The sequence below is a fragment of the Clarias gariepinus genome, chromosome 8 (assembly GCF_024256425.1).
Source record: "Clarias gariepinus isolate MV-2021 ecotype Netherlands chromosome 8, CGAR_prim_01v2, whole genome shotgun sequence".
NCBI lineage: Eukaryota > Metazoa > Chordata > Actinopteri > Siluriformes > Clariidae > Clarias > Clarias gariepinus.
Window position 1 is genome coordinate 31,078,605 of NC_071107.1, and position 27,149 is coordinate 31,105,753.

Below are 27,149 nucleotides of genomic sequence, written 5' to 3' on the forward strand. Positions count from 1 at the left end.
CAAGTTTTGTGAAATACGGTTTTATTCTGTAGCATTTATACGGTATTTTACTGTTAAAATTATGGACTTTTTTTTTTTTTGCAGTGCAGCTTTTTTTTTTTTTTTTTAGCTTTAACCTTTTACCTATTTCTACAAACTCCTTTTCAGCTACATAAATATTTGACATTCCTGCTGATATCTCAGTCTGTCCTCATTCCATCTGCTCCTCAGCCTCTCCCACAAGGTGAGCTGCTCCCTCCACGCGCATCCAGCCCAGATTTCCCACGCGTTCTCAGACCGACCCTGCGTCCTGCGCTCTGATTGGTTAGAAAACGGATGAAATCACCGATGCCGATTTTTACCCTAGTGAAGCGGCCCGGGACCGAGAGGAGGCGTTACTGCGTATAGGGGGAGTGTGGATAGCTGGAGGTAGAGCTGCTGAACAGGTCACACTGACACCACGCACGCAGGAGATGAGATGAGATGAGATGAGATGAGAGGATGCTGAGAGACACGGAGTCATGTCTGATCGCCATGCAGTAGATTAAACCGAGGCGCGCGCACGTATACACACGTTTCTGAAATCCTCTAGCAAACTATGGATTAGAAGGAACAGCCGGTCGAGAGGACACCTTGGGGTGTGTGTGTGTGTGTGTGTTTGATCCGGATTTACAGCGTAAGATTTTGTCCTCAAGCGACCGAATCGGTCGGGACGCCATGGACGCGAACATGCGGAAATTCACGGTCAGGAGGTGGTTCTCGGGTTACCTGCGCAGGAAGTCGCGCTCCAAGAGCTCCAGCTTGTGCAAACTCGAGGTGAGCGCGTGCATGTCTGTTCCACCGGCGTGTTGTCTTTGAAGTTGCTACTCTGTTGCTATGTGAAAGTTCTAATGTCCTAATGCTGCTGCCGTGCCCAAAGCGCAATGCGTGTGAAAGTGCTCACCTCCTCCACACTGACACAGCAAACTCAGCTAGCACTGATCTCACCAGGACAATACAATGGGACACTAATAATAATAACAATAATAGTAATAATAATGAACTAATGCCACTGAATAATCCAGCCTAACCTTTATAAAAACCTACATTTCACATTTTGTATGAGGCCCTTCTTCTGAAGTGCCTCACAGTGTCTTATAAAAAAAGAAAACAGTGTGTATTAATAAGATTAATCCTGTTAGTACAGTGTGAAAAGTAAGCAAACAAGCCCTAGCATTGAGTATCTCAGAGGTACACCTGACAGCACTGTACTGTACCAGAAGAGAGAGAAGGATGTAGTCGACAGGAAGTGTGGCTCCCACCAGGCTCTCTCAAACTCAGGAAGACCACCTGTACATTGTGTTAACTAATGTCATTTACATATTGAGATTATTAAAACCAGAGGGAGCTTTTATTCTTATCATTTCCACCCACTCAATTCAAGTCAACCCAGAATTTTTTTTGTGTCCAATAACAGAATGCAGTTATGAGAGTAAAAACTCCCTCTATTTCTCTATATAATCCCCCGCTATACATAATGCACTCATTCCAGTGTGTCAGTAGTGTCATACAGTAGATACCATCAAGGTAGAATGTTTTTTTTAGTATATGAGAGCCAAGATCGGACTGAAACGCTAGCCTCCCAGGAACCACTTTAATATCCCTCCCCTGAAATGCAAAAATATGGCCTGGGTTGATCACCAAAGGTGCTCTGTTTTTGCAGGACAATGCATAACCTCATAATAGAGCACCACTCCAAGCCATTTCCACATTTTTGGGTTACTAAAGGAGTTCCTGGGAGGCCAGAGTTTTAAACTCATGGCTCAAGCGTACTAAGAAATCTTTCTACCCAGATGTTTGGTTATTCCATACAATCAAAAGTCGTGGTTTTATTTAAACACCTTTTTTTAACTTACTTGTTTTTGAGTTAATGAGGTTTGGGGTAAAATCTATTTGCATTTTAAATAATAAGAACTTAATAACATTTTAATACATTTAAGCAAAACATTTGGTTCAAACAACTGTATTTCTGTCGCTGCAAAAAGTAAAGAATAAAACTACTTGTTTTAATTATTATTATTTTACACCATAGGAACTGACTTAGCGCTTATTGAGTTTCATGCAAATATTCTGGGTTATGAAATTCCTTTGAACTGATTTCAGCTGGGAAGCACGGTGACATAGTAGTCTTTTTTTTTTGTAGCCTCGCACCTTCAGGGTTGAGGGTTTAATTCCCACATTTAATTCCCAGTTTGTGTGTGGTGTTTGTTCTCCCCGCTTACTGGGTTTCCTCTGTGTACTCCTGTTTCCTCCCACAGTCCAAAGACATGTAAATTGACTGTAGTGTGTATATGTGTGTATGTGTTTGTGTGTGTGCACTGTAATGAATTGGCACCCTGTCCCGAGTGTGCTCTGTTTTGTGCCTATGTCTCCTGAGACCAGGTCCCCTATAACTCTGTACAGTATAAGTGTAGAAGATAGAAGAGTATAGAAGATGATGTATAGAACATTATAGAACAACATACAGTATAGAAGATGATGATGATTTTAGCTGCCTTTCTTCACCCCGAACAGGCAACATGTTTTATGACATGATCGGCCTTGACAAAGCTGCCTCCCTGTATTAGAAGTAAACCTGTCAAAGTGCTTGTGTACCTGTGATTAATATCAATAGCTGATGAGACATTTTATGCTACACAGCAAAAAAACTCAGAGTGAAGCGAAAATACTCAACTGGGAATATACCTTTATTCATTTGTGTACAGACTTAAATAAAACCTTTAGTTGTAAATTAACTCTACTTTAAACCTTAATTAAAGACTTAACTTTATTTTAATATTTTTTGGAGTTTTATTTGTAGAAGCTTTTGAGCCCTGTTTTTTCCTGGCCTCTTTACATTTTAGATTTGCATGATGCTTTTATCTGACGCGACAGGATACAGTTGAGCAGTTGAAGGTTAGGGGTGTTGCTCAAGGACACAATAGTAGCTTTGTTTACATGGAAATCTGATTAAATCATTCTGCTTAGAGATTCCAACTGATTACATGAACGCTGATTTTAAAAGATGTGCTTAAAACATTTAATCTGAATATAACCTTTTGCACAAATTGTTTCTGTCCATTGTAAAGAAGCAAAATGTCCTCTCCAGTGGACAAGGCAGAAGGCAGAAGGCAGTGGCTATAAGGAGTTGCTGTAGGATATTTGGAATTCTGACTCACGTTAAGGACATTGAGGATCGCAGTTACTTTAGCAAATTAACATTGTATTAAAATATATACAGAGGATCAAAGACACAAAATGTCACCTATCAAAAGGATTAAGATTTTGCAATACTTGTGTAGAAGATGAAAAACACTTATTAGAATGCCCAATATACAGTCATCTTCGAAATTACATGCTGAAATCCCTTCAGGATTTTATAGACTTAGGTTCTTTAAATCAGCAAGAGCTGTCAAAAAAAAAAATCACAAGAAGTCAGAAAACATTGCACGCATGTCATGTAAAAGTCATGTAAAAACAACAGCCTTCAGGGAACTCCCATAAATATAGGCACTGCCTTCCCAGAAACTCATTTCATCACCTAATTTTACCCTCATGTGGCATAAACTTGTGTAGAAAGAATAGCGGATCAATTTGTTAATTTGGAGGAATTTGTAGTTTCTTTATGACCAGCCAATAGAACAAGATATTTTTGCTTGCAATTATAGAAACATTTGATTCAAAATAAGCGTAATAATCTTATATTTGGTTTGTTGTAAACTTATTTTAAGAAGTTATAGATAGGTTTGGTTAGATCCAAAATTATTTATTTTGCTAAGATGTAATTCCAGCAGCGTATCTGTTCTAACAAGAGAGAAACAATCAGATTAAGTGTTTACATGGCTAATACTTACAGTACCTATTGGAATGGATTATCAAAGATTTGATAATTTACCTAACACCATATCCCCGCCCCTCCCCATTTCAATAAAAAAAATTATTTCAATCTATTCATTCCGAACGCTCAAATCGGTATGGATTCACAAATCTAAGTCTATATATATATATATATATATATATATATATATATATATATATACACACACACACACACACACACACACATATACAAACAAACAGATAGACCCACACTTCAACATGTAAAACATCGACACCTTTAGAGCAAACATAATACTACACATTGCTGTAATCATTTAAATCGAGATTTACAAAGGGCATAGATTACAGCTGGTAAAGTGTACATACATTTTTGGGCCCCTTTGTATGTATACCTACTTTCTTTCAGCTGCTTCCTTCGAGGGGTCTGCACAGCGGACCATCCGATCGTGATGATATGGTATCATAAGGGCACTGGTGCTTCACCTCCTTAATATTTAAGCAAAGAAAAGTGCCAGGCCTAATGTTGTGTCGGAAAGACGCAGTTTCATTTTGCTTTGTTTTGTTTTTAAATAAAGTAAGATTTTTTTAATGCAATAAATAAAAAAATCTACATAAAGATTCACTCGAAATATGAGTGTTACTGATGGTTTGGGTGAAAAATAATGAATACCTTTATGCATACAATTTTAAAACATTCTAATAAATGCACGTAGTATAGCTGTGAATTTACTGCACTTTCTGTGCTACACCATAAACAATTGAGCGTCTTGGATGGGTGCTTTTCTCAGCTTCCCTGCTGCCTCTTGATGCTTTTTATGCTTATAGAAGGGTAAAGTCCCTCTCTCTCTCTCTCATCTGTTCAGTGATGTTTGGCACAATCATTAAAGCACATCAGAAACGACGCAGCTAAAGAACATTTTTTAAAAGTCAGTCATTTTCAAACAGACAATTCTGTATATACTTGTGTTATCCCATGTTGTGAACAATAGGTTTACACAGACAGTGGTGTCAAGGCGTATGGATATTTTTATATATATTTTTAACTATTTCTATTTCATAAGCAAAATCATTGTTCATTTAAAAACTAGGGATGGGGGAAAATCCATTCAGTGTTACAGTATTGCTATATTTTTGTGGGGCAGTTAGGGCATGTATTACCAAACCAAGTATATACAGTACCAAATATTTTTAATAATTTATAGTTTATATTGGTTTGCATTTGAGGTGGCAAAATATTCTATTTCTCAATAATTATACAGGTGGTGCACTCTAAACTATTCCCATATTGTCAGGTACAGCATCCTGTGTGGTAGGTTTGTTTAGAACAATAATGATAATAATATAGAGTTTGTATATTTATAAACTTGTTATATTTGTAGAATCGCAATGCAAATTGTATTATTGTGATAATATCGTATCGGGTCATTCACAATGATCCCCATCCCTTGAATGCACTTCATCCAGTAAGATGTAATAAAGGCTTTTTTTAGTGCTCAGGTCTGCTTGTTGATTTAGTTGCAATCATATTTTACAGTGTGTGCTAGTGAAAGGTAGTAGTGTATTAGACAGCATGATGCGGCAGCAGAGATTAGTGCCCTTGTTGTGTTATCCTGGCAAATGGTTTCATGTCCTGGAACAAACAGAGCACCTAGTGTTGTAGAGTCTGTTAGGAAAAAAGAGCCTAAAACATATCTAAGAGGTGGGCAGATTTTGTATCATATGTGCCAACAAAAACACAAAGGAGAACGGAAGATGGAGAGGAGGTGGACTTGTGGTATTCGAGAACGACAGATGGTGCAACCCAGGACACATAACTGTTAAAACACAAGTTTTCAAATTTCAGTTTTTTGTCAGACTGCGTCCATATTTTATCCCGGGGGAGTTCTACGTCGAGTAAGTTTGACAGTCTGGCAGAGGCTCGAAGTAGAATACCAGCTCTTCCAAATTCACTTATAAGGACATGCCCATGTCATCAAACACATCAAACACACCTCCTACCGGATTATAACCCGAGGCTCAGCAGGACCCGCTGGTCATGTTCCTGTCCACGCTTGCCCTTTGCCTTGAGAGCTTGTTCAGTGAAATGTAAAAACAATGCTTTTCTGAGGCCAGGAGAGGTACGGAGAATCGGTCCCTCATTAGTCATGTTGAAAATGGTGGTCAAGGGATACATTTTCACATCATGTAAGAAAGCTATCCAGTGCACACTGTGTTGCTCCCTTGGGATGAAAGAGAATGGCTCCTCGTTTGCAAGCGTTCATGCACTGCAACTGTAATGCCAGGAATTCAAAATGCGTTGTTCTTAACCTATTCAATGTTACTGTAGTACTTAAGGAGAAAAACAGTGAAAAAAGGAAGTATGGTTTCATTTGTACAGGGAAGTGAAAAAAGACAGAAAATCTCTTGGCATTTATTAGGAATTTAACTTGTAAAATGTATGAAAACTTGTAAACAGTAGTAAGATGGACATAATGTTCTCAACACATTAGAGATATACAAGACATGCACTTTTTTTTTAAAATATAGAACAAAAAGTTGTTAATGAACACTATCTATAGCAAAAAACAATGTTATTTTTTTGTGTAAAGGATATTTTAAAACCATTTTTCAAACTACTTGCTCCTGGTAATGGCACTGTTACTATTTTTCGCACAGCTCTGTGAACGCTTTTTTCTCGACAGAGTAAATATGGAGCGTGCCTATCACAATATAAAAATGCCACAGCAACAGTAGTCAACTTGTGGTTTTTATTCCCAAATTTATTTTTTTTTCCCCCGTTCACAGAGTGATGTCAATAAGATGGCTAGATATACTGTAGCATCTGAAATAAACAGCATGAAGCTTCTTCTTGTTTTACTTTAATAAACAAAGTAAAAAGTTACTTCTCACATAAATTATATTGTGTTTGCAAGTATTAGCCTCAGATACATTAATATACAGACATATTGTTTTGTTTAATCTAAAACAGTTTGAGAAAGACAATAGACATCACCCATCTGAGTTAGCAGCCTAGCATGTTGCTATCGTAACCCAGAAAATGGGGGTATCCGGTTTCCCACTGTATTTACCTGACGTCATTCTGTCAAATTATTGTTTAGGATGTAACCCTGAATTATATTTTATTATATAAATTTCTGACTTTTCATTCCTGTGGAAATTTCATATCTCTGAAGTGACATTTCCTGTACAGTTTGCTACTATCCCTCAGTGAGGTGTTACAGACAGACATGGGGAAAAAAACAATTCAGTGACGTATCGCAAATCTTTTGTGTGAAAATTCCTTTATTGTCACATTGACTTCAAAATCTATTTTTAATAATATATAATACATTTTTTATGTATATACTGTATGTTGGTATTTGAGGTATTAAAATGTTGCAGTTCCTCCATAATCCTCACAGCATCCTGTGCTGTACGAGCAAGTTATTAGCATTTTACTTTTATTTAGAATTGTAACAATATATAAAATATCAAATTAGGATAGTCATAAAATCATGATACTTACAGAATCGAGATTCGACAATTAGGTGTCATTATTATCGTATATAAACACACACCAAACTGAACATTATGTACTAAACAGTGCGTAAAAGAATATGGGGACCATTACACACTCATTTCATACTATTTTCAAACCTGAGATGAGGATCCACTCTCAAAAATGAGTCATTAGCGTATTGAGGCCATTTGTGGAAATGTTCTTTAATCTCACATTTGTCTTGGGAACATCTGCAGAGCCCCGAGGAAGAGCTGGAATCTGTGCCGCCATGGCCCCCAATAAGAAGGAGGAATAAACAATTAAATAAATATATGGAAATTCTAATCAATGACATTAATACTAAATAAAAATGGTTAAATTTGTAGCTTGATTAATTTGATGAGTGTTTTACATAATCATGTTGTTTAACAAAGACAACATGTAAACAGCTTTATTTTAAAGGGGTCAGAGCTTTATAAGTTTGGCCAACACAAAAGAGTCTTCGGTACAAAGGAGATCTTTTAGTGTAATAAAAGAGGGGTAAAAATATTTTTCAATTCTTACTGGTACTACGTACCCAACGGCTGAGGAGAATAAACCATGGAGGTTGTGGACAGTCCTGTAAATCCCAAATAACATTAAATGGAAAGACATTTGCTCGTCCCATACACTCCAAGTAGTGCACTTGATCACAGGCCGTCAGCGATTTGGGCGTCAGCCTTGCGTTAGAAGCTAGTTAGCTTTGTAAATGTAAATAAAAGAACATGGATTGTTCAGAGAGAATTCGGTATGACGACTTGGAAGCAATTATTAAGTGTTTTTTATTTATTTATATGACATACCATTATAAGATTTATTTTCTTAAATATGGGTTTTGGCAGGCAGCTGCTCTCTCCTCTCCCCTGTGTAATTGATGGTTATTAGAACACCTGTGACACAGAATGTACATACAGTTAAATATTCCAGTGCTGTTACAGTCTATTATCCTCACTCATGGAATCCATCTTGTCCAATCAGATTGCTCTGTCAGAACTATCAGATATAGAACAATAAATGGAAATTGCAACAGTTGGCAAATCTGTGTTTTATAAGCTTCTTAACACTTTCAGTCTGGATAATTTTTCATCCGTTGTGCGTTATTTCTTATTGTTTAGCAAATTACAGAGCTAGAATTTTTTAAAAAGGTATTCTGCAATCCTGTCTATTTCTTTTTCATCACTAAGCCTGAACATCATTAATTCTCATTATTTCCTTATCCCTAAAACGTTTCCTTGTATTTAAGACTTGTTACTTATGAAAAGAAAAGATGCCCATCGTTACACACTGGCATACACTGCACCGTTACTTCCCAGAGCTAATATTTATCACATGCTGTCAGGTGTATTTTTATATCTGATTCAGCCATGATTCACACAAAGTCTGTTTACAACAGCTCCATTAGCCGCAATGAAAGCTGACGAAAACCTCTCACTCAGACACATGCAGGTTAATGGCAGGAGTGTTTGTTTCTCTCCAGTCACATGCTCTCTCACTCTCTGCCATCTGCTTCCTTTGCAGGATGACAGCATCCTTAAAGAAATTGATATAAGCAACCACGTAAAGGAAGGCTTCGAGAAAGCTGACCCGTCCCAGTTTGAGCTCCTTAAAGTGCTGGGGCAGGGCTCCTACGGCAAGGTGAGCTCGAAAGCAAAGCCCGTCTGTTAGTCAATGCCATGCAAATACACCTTTTCATAAAAAGAACAAACATCTGGTGCTGTAGGTAGTGTTGATTACGTTAACGTTATGCTGTTTTTCTGGGACTCATATCTATAACCTTTTATTGGTTAATTTAGTTCACTGAATTGACAGTTTTTGAATTCATAATTGATTCACACATTTATTTAGTTAAATTTATGTTAAACGTTAAATTGTCTATAGTTGATGAATTTCTTAAAAATATACCACCGCAAATACTTACTTTATGATAGAATACCACTTCTTTTTTCTTTTTTTTTTCCCCCTTTAAGTTCATGGGTGGTTGATGCAATACTGCCCCTACTGGGCTGGAGTGTTAAGCAGAAGATTGGCAGGAAAAAAATTGTTTTGTCGATAACAAAAGTTACACGGCATGTCAGTGGTAATTAGGTAATTTTTATAGTTTTTGATACTGTTTGAAACAAATCGAGCCGTAAACATTACTGCAGTTAAATTGAATTCAAGCGATAGTCTTTTTCATCTGCTCTACAAATTACATGGAAAAAGCTGTGGGATTATTTATGTAAAATCTACAAAAATCTATTTAATTGGTAATATGTGAATGTATGTTTATTTATTTATTAGAAAAAAATGTGTAAAAATATTTATCCTTGTGTAATTTGAAAGATGTTTTAGTTATAGTTTGTAAATAAAGGTTATTATTACTTTTTTGAGGAAGGGCAATAAATTATCCAGATATTAATATTATATTGTCGTATCAAACAGGTGGAGTGGCATGATGGCTTAGTGGTTAACACTGTCGCCTTGCACCTCCAGGGTCTACGTTCGATCCCCACCTCTGTGTGCATGGCGTGTGCGTGCTTGCTGGGTTTCCTCCGGATACTCCGGTTTCCTCCCATCCAAAGACATGCCGATTAGGTTCCTATAGAGTCTTAGTGTGTATGTACAGTACGTGTGCCCTCCGATGTATTGGCACCTTGTCCGGGGTGTACCCCGCCTTGTCTCCTGGGATAGGCTCCCGAACCCTCGCGACAACGTATACAGGATAAAGCGGTATAGAGAGTGAATAAGTGAGAGGGATTAAATACTGCGTAATGGATTTGGAATAACACATATGGCATTAAAGAATAACAACAGCAGTCAGTGACTGTTTTAAGACACGAAGGTCAGCTGTTCTGGAATAGTTTTTGCAAAAACATTATTGTCAAGTTCATATTCATTTAATATGAATAAATTGGGGCTTAAAAATGTTGAATGGTACTGTATGTATTCTGAATGTTTTTGTTTTTATAGGTATTTCTGGTCAGAAAGATTAAGGGCTCGGACACAGGGCAACTCTACGCCATGAAAGTGTTAAAAAAGGCCACGCTGAAAGGTAATAACACCACTGCTTCACGTCTAACATTTATTCAGTGAATCTTGCAACAACAAAGAGTGAATCCTTCAGAACATGGGTATGTACGTAGTATTTGTCAGCGCTCCCTGCTGTAAATCATCCCTCAGCAAATTTAGCAAAGCGTGTGTTTACATGTGAGTCATAATTATATGAAAAGATGAAGGAGCTAAAAAAAGCAAAGAGCTCTGAGCCAGCTTTTTAAGGAGCATTTAATTTAGCAGCAGGGAGTGGCTGCTGGTGTACCTACGCAGTCCTACAGAGTCGGCGTCGTTCGGCAAACCTGCAGCGTGAGAAGCGAGAGAGATACAGTTTCACAACGTAAATCGTGTGGCTGTAATGCCTTGAACGCATGCAAAGGAGCATTTGGGAATTTGTTTGTCAGTTGTGCACTCACTGAGCGCCTTTACATCTGATCGCTCTATGTTGCTGCAGTGTTTTAAGCAATAAGTTCTAACAATCAGGATTCAGGTGAAGAGCTTCAGTTCGTACCAAACGTCAGGATGAGAAATCGCTTAGACGTGGTTGTGTGACACGGTGCAATTAAACATCCTGCCTCAATGAGAGACGTCAGACTGGATTGAGATGACAGTAACTCAGATAGCCAGTCTGTACATCTGTAGTGAGCAGAAACACATCTCACTATGCACAAGACTATAGAGGGTCCTACTCTTGTCTGAGCAGGACTGGAAGCTAAAGCTACGATGGATAGTTTGTGATAAGATTGTGCCCGGAGTTTGTTCATTAGTGCTTTTTTTTTTTTTTTTTTTTTTTTTGCAATCCAGTTTTCACATAAATGTTTATTCCAAAAACATTATTCAATACATAATAAGATTTCCACAAAAAGCATTATTTTCTTTCACCTGCCTTTTATTGAGTCATACCGTGATTACAGCAATCAGTTTGTCATTATGGTAGTTTCGGATGTCCGTTTTTAGAACCACTTTTTTTCCCCCACAACCCACGTAACACCCTTTGTGTAACCATGGTTACTTCCCAGACTTTTTTTTTTTTAACATTTTTATTTTTCTCAGCTTTTACTAAGTCATCCGAGTTTTGTGTGTACTCCTGAGTGAAAAAATAACACCACCAGTGAGAGCAACACCTTAGCAACAAGCAACTCTTCTTCACTTACATAAACCAGAAATACCCAGCTGTGCAACACATACAGTACTTCTCTTCTTTTCTCTTGCTCTAGTGGTCTTTGAGATGTTGGACGCTTTCAACGGGAGAAAAAAATAATAACTTTGTTTGTTTTGTAGATTAAGTACCAGGACTGAATTCGAAGGAAATCACGCTAAAAAGAGGCAGCTTTAACAGAATATCTTGGAAGGGTATTTGGAGTTTCTAACTGTTTAAGAAGGATTTAAATGGTACTGCGACAGGAGTAGGATCAATTACACTTCCGTTACACTTCCACTTAATAATGCTTAAGAGTACTAAGAGTGTTAGGATGTTTAGCGTGTGTATTATATGCTTTATGGTTGGACTAATCTATCCACAAGAAAGTAAGACCTTTAAGTCTCAATCTACACCAATCAGTCATAACATTAACACAATAAGGTCAGGATCGGAGCTCACCAATGCCCATAAGGACCAAAGTCCAACCCATCTGGTCTGACCAAAAAAAAAACAACGCAGCACAAATGTCAATGTTGGCCATGATTGAAAGGCACCAGAACACCCAGTGCACCACACATTGGGCCCAGCAGGCAAAGGCCTGATCCAAGGCCACCGATCCAGCCTCCAAAACTCCCCAGATCCCAATTCGAACGAAGAACCCATTGAATGCTCCATACACAGAGGCCCCACCCTGCAACCCACAGCGCCCAAAGTATTCACTGCCAACATCCTGGTGCCAGAGCACACCACCAGCGATATTGTGAAGTCATATCCCAAGGGACCAGAGCTGCCCCAGTGGAACAAGGGGAACCCACACAACACTGAACATAAAGCTGATTGGTGTATTTTGGTATACGACCCTATTGCATATGACCTTCTGTTCTCTTGTTGTCTATCAAGTGCGTGACAGGGTGCGATCCAAAATGGAAAGAGACATTCTTGCTGAAGTGAATCATCCCTTCATAGTAAAACTTCACTACGGTGAGAAGTCATTGCCTTCTCTACTTTAATATAGCAAAATCACACTTTTCAAAAGAATTATAATATATATATATATATATATATATATATATATATATATATATATATATATATATATATATATGCATTAAACATTTTTAGCGTTCCAGCTGACCGTGTAGCGATAAATATTGTCTTGTTAATGTGATAATGTGTTGTTTCCTGCAGCCTTTCAGACTGAGGGAAAGCTGTATCTCATCCTGGACTTCCTGAGAGGAGGTGATCTCTTCACACGTCTCTCCAAAGAGGTTCGTCCAAAGCAAAGCGGATGTTTTCGTATCCAAGTCATTCTAGCGCTGCAGACCCCCAAAAAGTTTTATCGCTCTTAGACCACAGCCATTCTGGAACTATTACACATTCCACTTTTTATTCATTTGTAGACTTATACACTTGTTATCACGTGCATATTATAGCTACAGTATATACACTGCCTGGCCAAAAAACAAAAATGTTGTCATTTCAGAATGACTAATCCGAAAAAAAAAAGTTTTTATGGTAAGAAGCTCATAAAGCGATGCACCCATCATGCATAGTGTCCACTGTACAAGCTTCTGGCTGCAGTGTTATAATCTGGGGTTGCTTCAGGTGGTCAGGCCTAGGCTCAGCATCGTTATGTGGCAATAAAATAAAGTCAGGACCAGATTATCACATCTATGTAGTTTTTCTTTCCTGATGGCAACAGGCATATTCCAGGATACAATTTATGAATCCGGGATCATAAGGAATCATTTACACACAAGAACTGGCCACCACATTGTGCGCTATAATAAAAGCTGAGGATGACTGAATAAAATCTTGGTTGTGTGTGTGACCAGACCACTATACCTGCAAATATTTCTTTTCATTATCCGCTCTTTTAAAGTTAACCAGGCATTAAAATCCAGAAAGCACAAATTAACAGCACAGATTTGAGTTGATACACAAAATTAATCCGCACGTCAGATTTAAGAATTCCACAGCAACGTGTCTTAAACCTTTGAGTGCCAGTTGGATATTGGATCTTTTAGTAGCCACATCAGCACCATAGATGAGTGAAGATAGCTTCCTAATGGAGATTTATTCAGACAATGCTGGGTAATTAAAGCCACGTCTGCCAGCTATTCTCCGATGAATTGTCCCGCCATGGTGTAATTAGCATCGTCTGTGCTTTGTTATAACTCTCCCTAATGGACTCTTTCGTTCCCCTGATTGCATCACTTATCTCTTCAATCTGCTGAAACAAAAACACACTATTCTGACATTTCCTTGAAATCTCCTTGAAAAATAAAGTAGGAATGGATTATTGATCTTAGTACTGTATGGATCACTCAGCAGGTGGAGACTAAGGCTAATGGAGGTGCTGGAATACCCAGTCTGATTTATGGTTTATAAACATTTATCGTTAGATCTCTTCTGAATGTACCCCTGGGCAGAGCATTTAAAGTGGCCTCACTGTGTTAATTCAGCCGTAAACAGTTGACCTGTATGGATGTCCCTGCTCTTACTGAGATGTCCCTCTGGGACTCTGATTATACAGTGTTTTTGAACAAGATGGTGAAAGTAAACAGTACTGTAGCAGTGAACACGGTGATACTTTATGATTACTGAGGACACTTAATGCACTCTGTGCATGAATTGAGATGGCCAAGAATAACTTGTTGCCTTGGTGATAAGACAGGATTTTGAAACTCATACAACATTAAGAGGTTTGCAACATAATAAGGGTTGCGCATCTCAGACAGCGCCTTGCTATTCTTATCTGGAGGCTGTCTGTCCTTTTGTGCTTTTTTTTCCCCCCCAAAAAAATGGCTGCGTTCCGGGGTCCAAAATGTCAAAATGGGATATGCGGTAAACAAGAATAAACTACATTTCTTAACGGCAGGCGGTAATCAAAGCAGTAAGACTTTATTGAATTACAGCACAGAACTCGTCCTGACCTTTTTTCCTGTATGGTTTTATTGTTATCCATGTTAAATGTAAAATAGAGTTCTGTAATTGAGATGACTTATTCTCTAAAATACAAAAAGTGCAAAAAATACAATTTGCTTAAATGTCATGTGACGTGATCACTGACCTGGGTGATAAATTTCAATTCCAATGTTGTAGCAATTCAAATGTAATTTTAATACGAGGAGCTTTCAAGTCAAACTGGGACTTATGTTTGTACAGAATAACACAGTTATGACAGTGAAAACTACCTTTATTTCTCTATATAATTTCCTGCTACGCCTAAGCACTTACTTATCCCAGTGATTTACTAATGCTTGTATACCATCGGTGTGGAAAGTTTTCTCAGCATGTCATGATCGGACTGCCTGCTTCACCTTTAAAATACGGTGTCAGGTATAAAGAATTGCAGGCAAGGCATATTTCCAGAAGTTAGACATTTAAAAAAATGTTTAAAAAAAAAAAAAAAAAAACCTGAACGAAACAAACCAACTGTGAACCAAAATTTAAATAACTACACAAAAACAGCTCAAAACAGTACGGGATGAACTTAATTGATTAGATCAGATCAGACAACAGATGCAAGACAACTTAAACACTAACATATGGCCTGTATGGCTAAAGAAGCTACAGGTGATGATAATTAGACCATGTGATGGGGTGCATTCTGGGAAATTAAGTCCTTGTCAAAGTCCATGGGAGCAAAGCGTCCTCCAGGGTTTTTTTCCCTGACACGCAGCGGGCCACTGCTGTGAATGTCTCTGACCAAGCAATCAGAAACTGACTTCATGAGGGTGGCTTAAGGGCACCACCCAAGCACAAGCACGTGGAGGCCAATCAAACTACTGAGTACTGTACTATTTTGAGTTGCCGCAATAACATTTTAGCAAAATGGACTACCCTGCTGTCTTGGAGTTCAGCCCTGTATGTTGATAATTTTCATTTCCATCAAACGTCCATATTACTCCAGCATGTTTTTTTCCCGTTAAGATATGATGTGTTTTTAAAGTGTTGCTGAATTTCATGTGAAATTTCATCACAAGTACTGTTTTTTCTTAAATCCCCTTAATATATATAAATATTATATAAAAATTTTAATGTGTAATATTTTGCATTCATATTATGCACATTTAGTGTAAATGCATTGAGTCTAATTTTCAATGTTTTTAAATGAGCTAAGAGGAAAACCAAAATAATGTACGTTGTAAATATTGCGGCTGTTAATTTATTTGATTATGCAATTTAATAACTCTTTTGTTAAAATCTCAAATGGCTAAAATTGCTAAATTCCTTAAAAGTTTGCAGAGAATAGAAACCGCTTGCATCTTGCACAAATACTCATGTTTTGCAAAAGTATTGATTTTTTTTCTCTTGATTTTATGCATGGTTGGTGCAATACTGCCAGAACTGGAGTATAAAAAGCATTTTAACGATCACCAACACAAGTTACACAGCATTTGAGTGTTTATTATGTATTTTTGCTTTTTTTTGTCATAATTGTTTTTTTTATACCTTAAAACCTATGAAAAATTATCTAATCGAATCAAATCGGCAGTCTACCTATGATTCACAGCTTTAATCAAGACACATAAAGAAATCATAGATATAATATGGATTTAAATTTCAGATCTTTAGAGGTCTTATTTTTTTAAGCTCTTTTACAGCGCATGTTTAACTCCTAACCTTGACTTTATTTCACACTTCACATAATACAGTTAGAATTTTTCTTCGTAGTGCCCTCTGACCAGCCTGTGTGTGTTTAGATTCCCAGTGCTTTTCTACAGATAGTGATTAATGAGAGTCATTCCCTCTGCTAAGCATCGAGTCACACCTAGTCTCCGCATCATCACCTTCAAACAAGACAGCCTCCCAGCAAACTAATAACACTTGAACATATGGGTTTGATGCCCCATAAAACACAGCTCTTTGTTAAGAGAATAAACCATATGTGACAATGAGTGCGTTATTTTTGCCCTACGGTTTTGGATGGTGCGAGCCAAAACCTCATCATTGATTTTCTAGATGAAATAAACAACGCATAAAGCATTAAACAAACCTTTAAGCATCATAAAAACCAGCACATGTCAGAAATGCCAGTTTTACCTTTTTAGCATTTCTTTTAAAAACAGTATGAGGCGATCAGATAGACTCTTACCACTCTCGGTGAAGCCGTAACATGAAGCTTCATTTTAATCATGATCCTCGTAGCAGAGGCTTGACAAACTGGAGATGGGAATTAATTATCGCCGGTGCTGGAATCAGTCATCTGCCAGCAGCAGCTGCCGCACTCCTGCCTGGAACTTGTTACAATCTTCGCCAGCCAATTTTCTTCCTTCAGAATGCTGAGGTCTATCTACCATCACATCCTGTGCAGAAACTAAATGAATTTCCCAGTAATTAAAATGTATCCATGTAACAGTGACCAAGACGAACGGTGTTTAAAAAAGAGATAAAAAAGAGAGGGTAGATATTTTCTTAGTGGTTGTTTAGTTTATTTATCCTTTAAATGCTGCATGAAGCACCTTAAGGATTGATAATCTCAGTAAATCATCTCGGCCTGTTTCTGCACTGCCCTCCAGGTCATGTTTACTGAGGAGGATGTGAAGTTCTATCTGGCTGAGATGGCTTTAGCTTTGGACCATCTTCACAGTCTGGGAATTATCTATCGTGACCTCAAGCCGGAAAAGTAAGTTTGATCGACCACATATTGTACAGTATGTCTTCCAGCAATAGCAGAATATCATCCACCTACTGCAAACTATTTACTACAGTCAGCTTGGGAATGATATTTTTTTTACTTCTGGTAACATTGGTTTAAAAAGAGATTTTAAAAAATCCTTTCTTTGGTTAATTAGGTAATACTCGTATTGAAAAAAACCCTAACCTTTTATTTAATGGACATTCCCTTTAAGGAACATAGAATATAATGTATTATATCCAATCATTAAGAAGTTCAAAAGAACCAGCTCTAGTAAACCTGCCTAGAAGAGGGTACGAGTGTATTTTTCCTTTTTCTCCCAGTCATCCCAGTTGGAGATTTGCTTGCAAGATGGCACCATTTTGGGATCGCCAAGTTTCTAAATCTACAGTTTGATCACAACCTTATTCCAAGAAAAAACATGTTCTTTCATCCAACCACAAAAATAAGCGCCTGGAGTTCACTAAACACTCCTGGATCGTTGACTAGAGTTGGGTTTTTTCTGGCAACAAGTGGGTTGGGTGTTCAAAAGATGGATTGTTATACTGAAAAGAACCTGTTATGTACTGCTGGTGGATCTGCGATTTAAAGGAGACTTTTGTCCAAAGGCTTTGGAACCTTGTTAGTATATTTTACATCATGGACATACCAGAATCCAGAAGTATCATGCTCCATGGAAGGGCATGGTTCCTTTACAGAGTATCAAGCTATACCGCTTTATCCTGTATAAAGGTCGCAGGCAGCCTGGAGCCTATCCCAAGAGATTTAGGGTGCGAAGCGATGTACATCCTGAATGAGGTGCCAATCCTTTAGAGCAACCTGAGCACCCGGAGGAAAACCACCAAGCATGGGGAGAACATGCAAACTCCATGTACACAGCCTCAAGGCGTAAATCGAACCTGGACCCTGGAGGTTCAAGACGACAGTGCTATCCACTGAGCCACCGTGCCGCCCCCCTGGGTTCTCATAAGGCCATGTTTTGACTTTTTTTAAGTCCCACTTCCTCATCTTTACCACGGATGCCAATGTTTCTGAAGCTGTTTGATTACCATAATGATTTTACCCCAGCCGTTATGGGCTGCACAAGCACCATTTAGATTAAATGCCCTGGAATAAAAACTTCAACATGATTCTGCTGGCAGTCCCACAGTTCAGCTGAGGTGATATAACCACTTGCTTTGATCCCCAAAAACATTTATCCAGGTGCTCAGGTGTGATTAACAGCTGAGATTAGTAGCTATGCAAGTGCCAGATTTAAAGGCGCAGTCGAAGCCTTTTCAGCTGAAATCTACACCAATGCTCTGCTCTTGCAACACTTTTTTTTCCTTTTTGGTTTTACAGGAGTGTTGAACCCCACAAAAAACAATTTTTTGAACTTGCTCTTGAGAGAGGATAAACAGAGAGACATAATCCCCCTTCGTGTGCACTCTTCCTCAAGGGGACATGTGTATGAGGAGGTGTAGTAAACCTGGGGTTCCTCGGAGAACAACACATGCTGTTCTCTGTACAAATGATTTATGGCGCGTAACTAAAGATAAACCGTAGGACATTAAACTTCTCTTCATAAGGACAAACATGTCATCAATCATGTCAGCCTAGACACACCTCAGACGAAGCGGTTGTTCTGTTAAGCTCATCACATATACATACTGTATAAGCATTTTAACATATATATAATTTTTTTTTTACAGCATTCTTCTTGATGAGGAGGGGCATATAAAAATCACTGGTAAGATTTTTTTTTTTTTTTCCTCCACTTAATCAGCAGGGGGACTTTTGTTAAAGACCCACATCTTTGTTTTGCTGTTTCAGATTTTGGTCTGAGTAAAGAAGCGATCGATCACGACAAGAGAGCGTATTCGTTCTGCGGGACCATTGAGTACATGGCCCCAGAGGTAGTCAATAGAAGAGGACACACACAAAGCGCAGACTGGTGGTCGTTTGGCGTGTTGATGGTAAGTGTCTTTATGACCAAAGGACGAGAAGGTCGGTTGACAATCCATTGCAGGGCACACACACACTTACTCACACACTCTTTGGCATTTTGGGAACACCAGTTAGCTAAAACCGGAGCACCCGGAGGAAACCCACAAAGCAACATGCAAACTCCATGCATCCAGACCCTGAGGCGGGAATTGAACCCAGACCCTGGAGGTGTAAGGCCACAGTGCTAACCACTAAGCCACGGTGCCACCTCCAAACTAAGGGAAGGAAAGGGATCCCCAACAAAGCATGTCTGATTCCCAAATCCCTCTCTCTCATAACAGTAAATTCAGGTTGGGAAGATATGAGCAGCGTCTGTTTTGCAAATAGAACAGAGGTTCGGTGAAAAGAACCTAGATTTTTATTTTTTTTTACTTTTGTTACTAGGTAAGAAGTGCAAAAAGTTTCTTATAGAAGGATAATTATTATCATTATTGTGCTTACGATGTCCAGATCCATGATAGAACTGGGATCTGCTGCACATGACCACAGACGGAGAGGAAAAATCATGTCTCTGAGCTGCTCACCCTACACACAAACTCTCACCCAGGGACATGAAGCGTTTCAAAGCCAACCTTGGGGAAGGTCTAAAATTACTGTAACCTGCGACAGGAAAATCAAGGGAAATCCAATTGGCTGGTTTAAGCCTAAATGGGCCAATGGAAAAAAGGACTAGATTTTTTTTTCTTTCTTATTTGTACACACACACACATGAGACCCATCTGAATGTCTAATAGTGACTAAAAAGAGTATTTTACATGATTGGTCCGCTTTAAAGAAGGATGGGTAATTAATAATCATAGGTACATTAATAATACTGTGATTGATTATTTAAAAATCTGTGTTTACTTTCCACTATTCATCTGTTGTTGTTTGTCCCGATGGCAGAATCCGAGCTCCTTTTCACAGAGCATTGTATGTGATCATTTCATCATATTAATCATTATCTGTCAAAACAAAGACCAGAATAATATTTACACGCCTGAAAGCTAGACGTTCTTTAATTAATGACAGATTTTCAGCAGAGATGTTTCATGTCACTTGGTACTGTAGCTGAAAAGTAAATGTGTTCCCCTTACAGGCAGACTCGAATAGATATAAACAAGTTAGCAGATTTATTTTTTAGAAGCTAGCACATCATCATAGCTGGGGTTTTTTCCCAGGTCTTTGCAGACAGCATGCCTTGAGATAATCCTGCTTCATAGTTGTTACGCCCTTTGAGAAATCTGTTTCCAAAGGTTAAATGACTCATTGAACTTAATTTTCAATCCATCAATCAATCAATCAATAAAAATACCCTTTTAGGCTTATTAGTTTTTTTTATTTATATTTAATCCGAGGACCATTTTTGCATTAGATACATTAGATCTTTCTTCATACACAGAGTCCACATATCACCATGCAAGAAATGCCGTATGTTATTCTCTGGCCTCCTTTTTGAAGGTGGCATCGCCCAGCAAAGGTATAAATTTAGCAGCAGCTTCAGCAGACCGAGGACTGGCTCGTGTCCTAATATCTCAGGGAAAATTCGGTTATGCAACCCAGAAGGCACCACCTGTGAGAGCTGATGCTCTGGGAGAATATGTTTTTGTCATAATGTCTAGCTGCCACTGAAGTCTAACACATTAAGTGCTGTTTTTTGTTTTGTTTGATACAGTTTGAAATGCTGACCGGATCGCTCCCATTTCAAGGCAAGGACCGCAAGGAGACCATGGCACTTATTCTCAAGTACGATTTTGTTTAATACATGGTTAAACTTTACTGTATACCAATACTAGATTGTATCCTTGTGCCATACAGTATATTGATTTTTTTTTTTCGATTTAAAAAAATATATCATGATACATTATTTTATCAATAAATTAACATTTTATGGAGAGGATGGTAAGGTGTTGTAATATTATTAGCTGATAGATTTAATTTTACATTAATGAACTCAAACATTGACCAATTGCCATGGGAGAAAATGAGGAGGCGCATGAGTACAGTAGAGATCAGGGGAGATGGGGGACAGCGGGAGGGACAGCGGGCAGGGCAGCGGGCAGGACTTGTCGGCGATGTCACTTCAAAATACTTAGGCTGCTTATCAATTCTTAATTTCTTCATATTCAATTAAATTATAATAAATTATATAGAATAAATTAAACAAATGGAAACAAAAGAGCCTAAAGAGACAATTTAAAAATGGGATGTTTATGTAACCTCAGCAGCAACCTTTCTTTATGTTTCAGATAATGCAGGTTTTTTTGTTTTTTTTTTGATATCTCAAACTCCTTTTATTTCACCCCCATTCCAAATGTGCCGTTTCAGTGTCTATGTACATGTGCCACACCTTCACCCACCAGAGGTGAGCAACAAGCCAGTAGACGTGATCTCCTTATATGAGGTCACAGTAGGGGGAATCAAATTGGCTGGTTTAAGCCCAAATGGGCGAATGAAAAAACGATTAAAAGTAGAGATTTTTTCTCCTTTCTTATTTGTACACACACACACACACACACACGAGACCCATCTGAATGTCTAATAGTGACTAAAAAGAGTATTTTACATGATTGGTCCGCTTTAAAGAAGGATGGGTAATTAATAATCATAGGTACATTAATAATACTGTGATTGATTATTTAAAAATCTGTGTTTACTTTCCACTATTCATCTGTTGTTGTTTGTCCCGATGGCAGAATCCGAGCTCCTTTGCACAGAGCATTGTATGTGATCATCAATACCATATGTCACACAAGCCTACTCGTGTTGCTTCAGTTTTTATTTTAGCAAGATTATAAGAAACATATCTTCTTCTGTTTTTGGTCATTAGGGAGACGTATGGTTAATATATGTGTTTTTGTTTGTTTTTGTTTTTTTAGGGCAAAGCTTGGCATGCCACAATTTTTAAGCTCGGAGGTCCAAAGCTTACTACGAGCACTTTTTAAAAGAAATCCAACCAACAGATTAGGTAATATACCTGAACTCTACATCACACCTTTAATCATATGGATGTACGTTATTATACAGCTACAACTAGGAACTTGGGTAGTGGGAGCAGCCAAAAGACCACCCACCAATAAGAGTAGGCACTCACACCCAGTCCAACAAAAACACCCACTATGTCCAGCTACCGGTCGAGTTCTCTATGTAAAATCTTAACAAAAGCCCACAATGAATAGAAATCCATCTTCTTGCTGCGGTGCCACTCTGGCTCATGTACTCACCGACTCATCAGTCTGACCTGTTTAATTGTCCGCTCTAATAACGTGGGTGGACTTCTTTTACGCCTGATGTGGAGACACGATGATGGATTTCATGGATCATCATACAGGTGGATGTTCATACCCCTGCAGGATGTCGTATTTCCGCACACCCACCACTTCTGATCTGACACAGCTTTCTTTAAATTCACGTCACAGGCTATCAGGGTGACTCACAGCATCTGAGAATCATTCGACCTCTCAGCTTTTTCACGAAAACAATCCCACACCCCGTAGCCTTAAAAGAATCTACGTGGTGTTAGATTATAGGCATCAGCATAGCTATTTGTGAGGCAATTGCAGCTCGCACAGGGTGTTCATCTGCAGAGTTGGCCCAGGTGCAACGTGCATGACACAGTCAGCAAAGCCTGCAATTACATCATATTGTTTGTGGAAGCTAGCCGAACGCCATCTCGTATGCCAAGACCGTACGCTGGTGGTGATGAACCGGTTTTCTAAATATTTGACATCATATTACACTGCAATTCCACTTAGAATAGATAATGATCAAGATGAGCAAATGAGTTCGGACTGAACGAGGGCTGACGATCCTGCGCTCGAATTAACGACCTGTTTCAGCAAAGGGTTTTTGTTTTGTTTAGTTTTTTGGGGACGTCTGGTTTCTAAAGCTAAAATATCTGTCTAAGACTGGCATGTAGAAGATGTACAGCTTTGGGGAAGCAGAGGGAAGACAATTGGTCCTCTTGTACGCACTGGATATTACAGAGTTGGTAATGTAAATTATGTAAATATACTGCATTAAATTTAGATTCAATTTAACAACTGGAGTTAAAAGTCTGTGTTTCTTGTATTAAGGAGGTCTACTGCAGATGGGGTAGAAGTGGGTCTCTTTTAAGTCTGAGTAGAGTCACGTCGAGGCTGAGATGCAGGCCATTTGTGTGAGCGGTGATTGAATGTGACTGCGAGAATCACACTCTGCATAATTCATGAAGCAAAAAGAAAATGCAGTAGAGGTATCACGCTGAGCGCAGCTGGACCGGCCTAAGCCGTGCATTAGCTATTTACACAGGCTATTTCTCAAGTCCTACATGTAATAGATAACCCACCAGGAAAACCACACTGAGGAAGAAAAACTGGGCTTTCCGGCGCACGGATGCATTAGGAAGAAGCCGGGAAAAGTCAACAGGATAAGGATGCCAAAATGAATGCTAATGTGTCCTGTTGGTGAATTAATGCAATCATTTGGCTGGATGGATTATAAATGGACAGGATATTAGATTTTCACATGAGCTTTAGGACTTTGAGGTGCGTTCATGTCAAACCGGGACTTGTGATTTATAAATGAAAGTGTAAAACCTATTGACACTTACTGACGTAGGGTAAGGAGAGTCTTAGACGGATGTACGTCTGTGAATGATGTTCCCCGGCAAGGTCGCTCAGAACTCACTGCAGTTGAACATTTAGCGAGTATAGATGGATATTCTCTTCATTCCAGCTCGCAAAGGAGATGCATCTGTTTGTAGGAACGGTACACACACTCATTCTCAAACCACATTCCTTGTAAAGTCCTCGCGTCGCTCCAAGGCACTTCCTCAGTTTGGGCTATTGAAGGAGTTCCTGGGGGGCCAGCGTGAATCAGGCAGTACTATCATTGTTTGACGATTGCAATAGTTTCATCTTTGTCTCTCTGACTCAGGAGCTGGACCTGACGGGGTGGAAGAAATCAAACGGCACCATTTCTTCGCAACCATAGATTGGAACGTAAGTGACTGTATGCTCTCCTGACTACAATGCTGGTTCCAATTTCTTTGCATGAATAAAACAAGAACAGAATGCCTTCCGAGTGGTAGAAGAGAAAAACTGTCAGGATACGAACACAACATTTCCAGACAATGAAAGAGACCTGCAGCCAAACAAGCAAAATAGGTTGTGCTGTTTGTGCCGTTTTAATGGATGAGACAGGTGGTACTCTCTCTCTCTCTCTCTCTCTCTCTCTCTCTCTCTCTCTCTCTTTCTTGCTCCTGTCAATCACAGTGCCATCGCCATCTCATGTATGCAAAAAATTGCTTACCTCAGTTATACCTAAATATTACAGGAATCTAGGAATTGTCTACACGACTGATCATTTCATTTAATGGATTGTGTTTTTTTTTATTTATTACCACGACAGAAATTGTACAGGAAGGAGCTCAAACCTCCATTCAAACCCGCAGTTGGCAGACCGGAGGACACTTTCCATTTCGACCCCGAATTCACTTCCCGCACGCCAACAGGTGCGGTAAAATAAATTCGAATCTTTCTCTATCACATACTTTCTTTTGGATGCATACTTCTTTTTTTGATTTTAAACAGAAATCACAAATCTGACAAAGTAGTAGTGTTTTGGTTTTCTGCTGTAAAGAAGCTGAGAGTGCATGCATGCAGTACAGTGATGATTTCAGTGATGTACAGCGATGACATTTTAGTCCAGCTTCCAATAAGGCATTTGTTATGTCAGGATTAAGGGTGATGTAACCATCTGCACCGTACCAACGTGACACCGATAACCTGAACTGCGAGTCCTGTGCAGATTGTGGTGACCTTGTGGGACATCACTTTATACCACACACGTCTGATCGATTCTGACTTTCCATCCATGCACAATCCGTGTCCTAGTTTCTCTGCTAAATGTGTGTGTGTGTGTGTGTGTGTGTGTGTGCAGACTCACCCGGTGTTCCTCCCAGTGCTAATGCCCATCAGCTTTTCCGTGGTTTCAGCTTTGTTGCCACTAATCTGGGACAGGAGCAGTGTATAGCAGAGACCAGAGCCAACTCCATAAATCCTATAGTACAGGTAAGCAAAAAGAACTCCCCACTCGTTTCATTTCCATCCTTGCTCCAGTTCATTCTCGGAGGGATTGCACGGATCCAGAGTGACACTAACATTAACATTTAATGCAGCAGTCGCTGCCGGCGCCCTTGGCACTCGTCCACCTGTGTGCAGAATAGAAGAGGTTATGATCTGCAAATGATGAGCCCAATAGTGAGATTGATCGTGGAGCACTTCTTGATATGATTTAAAATACATAGTGTGCTCCGTAAATATTGGCACCCCTTAGGAGAAAGAGCTAAAAAGAAATGATATTAAAACTCCTGTCTTATCAGCGCTGTTTGTTCAAGGTCTTCCCAGTCACTGCTGTGCAGGTGTGAATGTGTTGCGTAACTGCGGTGTGAGCAAAAATGGATGCCCCACTTCCTGATCTCGCTCCGTCAGACTTTCATCTGTTTGGTCCCGTGAAAGCAGCCCTACGAGTAAGAAGGTCCAAGATGTGGACCTTATTAATTTTGTGTTTTTTGTTTATATAACATTGCACAATTGTGACCGTAATAGAAAAAGTATGCTAGGAATTGACGCACAGTCAGGGGGATAGTGAGGAAGGCAAAGAAGCAGTCAGATATTCTTTGTACATTTTAATTGATTGTAGAGGTGCTCGCATTTCAAAACATAATTACAGTTTAATAAAATGTTATTTGAAAGAGTTGCACGAAAGAAATCCCTCACCAAGTGTCGAAATCGACAACAAACTCAAGCTTTTTCGCCCTTTTTCGTGCCGCCTGCCTGTTCAGCATGTTCAGACGACCTATAGGGATTATCATCCGTCATCTTCACACAGCATTTATTAGAAAGCATACTGTAGATGTGCATTAGCAATATCGTTTTTAAAGGTGACAATTTTTTTAAAAACATCAACACAAAGGAGACGGTAAAACCTTTTTAAAGAGAGCGTAGATGTAGATGGGCATTGCTGTTTTTATATAATTGCACTCACTGTACTGTAACAGCCAAATTTTCAGTAATCGGGATACCAAATAACTTCAAAAGGTGTCATTACCTTAACCATTCCTGGGAATTTGATCAAAGCTTCGAACCTTTGTAAGCAAGCATTGATGTGCACTCGCTGTTTAAAAAAAAAATTGTGATTCGTGTTGCGTCCGATGATTCGTTTTCGTGACATGAAGCCTGACTGAGTATATCTCACTGAAGGGTCAAGGTGGAGCGAACACTATTGACTTTTGAGAACACACACATGTCAGGATGAGTAACAAGGCCGAGGTTGGCACTGACATATTGTTCACTGTGCTTTAATCTGACGTCACACAACAGGAGCAGACCTCACTCGTATTGAACCTACTCTTGTATAAACACTGTCACGGAAACCTCTTGCTGGAAGAGTTATTGATTCCTTAGGCTCGCTGGACCATTTTCTTGGTTTTGTCGACAAAGGAAGCAGAGCTTTTGAATGATTTTCAAATTTTATTTATGATTGCATGTCTTGCTGCTGGGGCGAAGAAATATATCTATTGGCGATTGAACGTTTTGCATTTTGGCTTTACTATGCTGTAGCATATCAATGTTAAATATTAGGGGGAAAGCTTTCAGCCTTTCCAAGATTTTATCCTTTACCATAATGTTTCTAATAGAAGGACTATTTTTGAACAGTTAAACATGCTTCATGTTTTCATCGTGTTTCTGTATTGCATTAAAGCAACTTCATAGCAACAACATCCATTTCACTGACGGCTATGAAATCAAAGAGGACATCGGCGTCGGCTCGTATTCAGTATGCAAACGCTGCGTGCACAGAATCACCAGCGTGGAGTATGCTGTTAAAGTAAGGAGAGTTTACATTTCCACAAATCTGGTTATTAATAATAATCATAATAATAATGATAAGTTAAATATAAAAGTAGAAAAATTGTTCTGCATATAAAATAAGTGCTGTGTGTTTAGAGGTTTTTAAATTTTGTTCATTTT

General features: G+C 38.8%; 1 protein-coding gene across 1 annotated transcript in view; it reads left to right on the top strand.

Annotated features, from left to right (window-relative positions):
* The first annotated feature begins 408 nt into the window (after nucleotides 1-408).
* Nucleotides 409-27,149, top strand: part of rps6ka2 (ribosomal protein S6 kinase, polypeptide 2) — a 33,428-nt gene continuing 6,687 nt past the window's right edge. Inside the window, exons 1-14 of the mRNA XM_053502033.1 lie at nucleotides 409-795; nucleotides 8,873-8,989; nucleotides 10,304-10,385; nucleotides 12,426-12,506; nucleotides 12,714-12,793; nucleotides 17,051-17,157; nucleotides 18,861-18,898; nucleotides 18,982-19,124; nucleotides 20,810-20,880; nucleotides 22,014-22,102; nucleotides 24,052-24,116; nucleotides 24,526-24,628; nucleotides 25,057-25,187; nucleotides 26,881-27,006. Coding sequence (XP_053358008.1) covers nucleotides 697-795; nucleotides 8,873-8,989; nucleotides 10,304-10,385; nucleotides 12,426-12,506; nucleotides 12,714-12,793; nucleotides 17,051-17,157; nucleotides 18,861-18,898; nucleotides 18,982-19,124; nucleotides 20,810-20,880; nucleotides 22,014-22,102; nucleotides 24,052-24,116; nucleotides 24,526-24,628; nucleotides 25,057-25,187; nucleotides 26,881-27,006 — 1,332 coding nt within the window. The 5' untranslated portion in view covers nucleotides 409-696. The remainder of the gene's footprint in view (nucleotides 796-8,872; nucleotides 8,990-10,303; nucleotides 10,386-12,425; nucleotides 12,507-12,713; nucleotides 12,794-17,050; nucleotides 17,158-18,860; nucleotides 18,899-18,981; nucleotides 19,125-20,809; nucleotides 20,881-22,013; nucleotides 22,103-24,051; nucleotides 24,117-24,525; nucleotides 24,629-25,056; nucleotides 25,188-26,880; nucleotides 27,007-27,149) is intronic.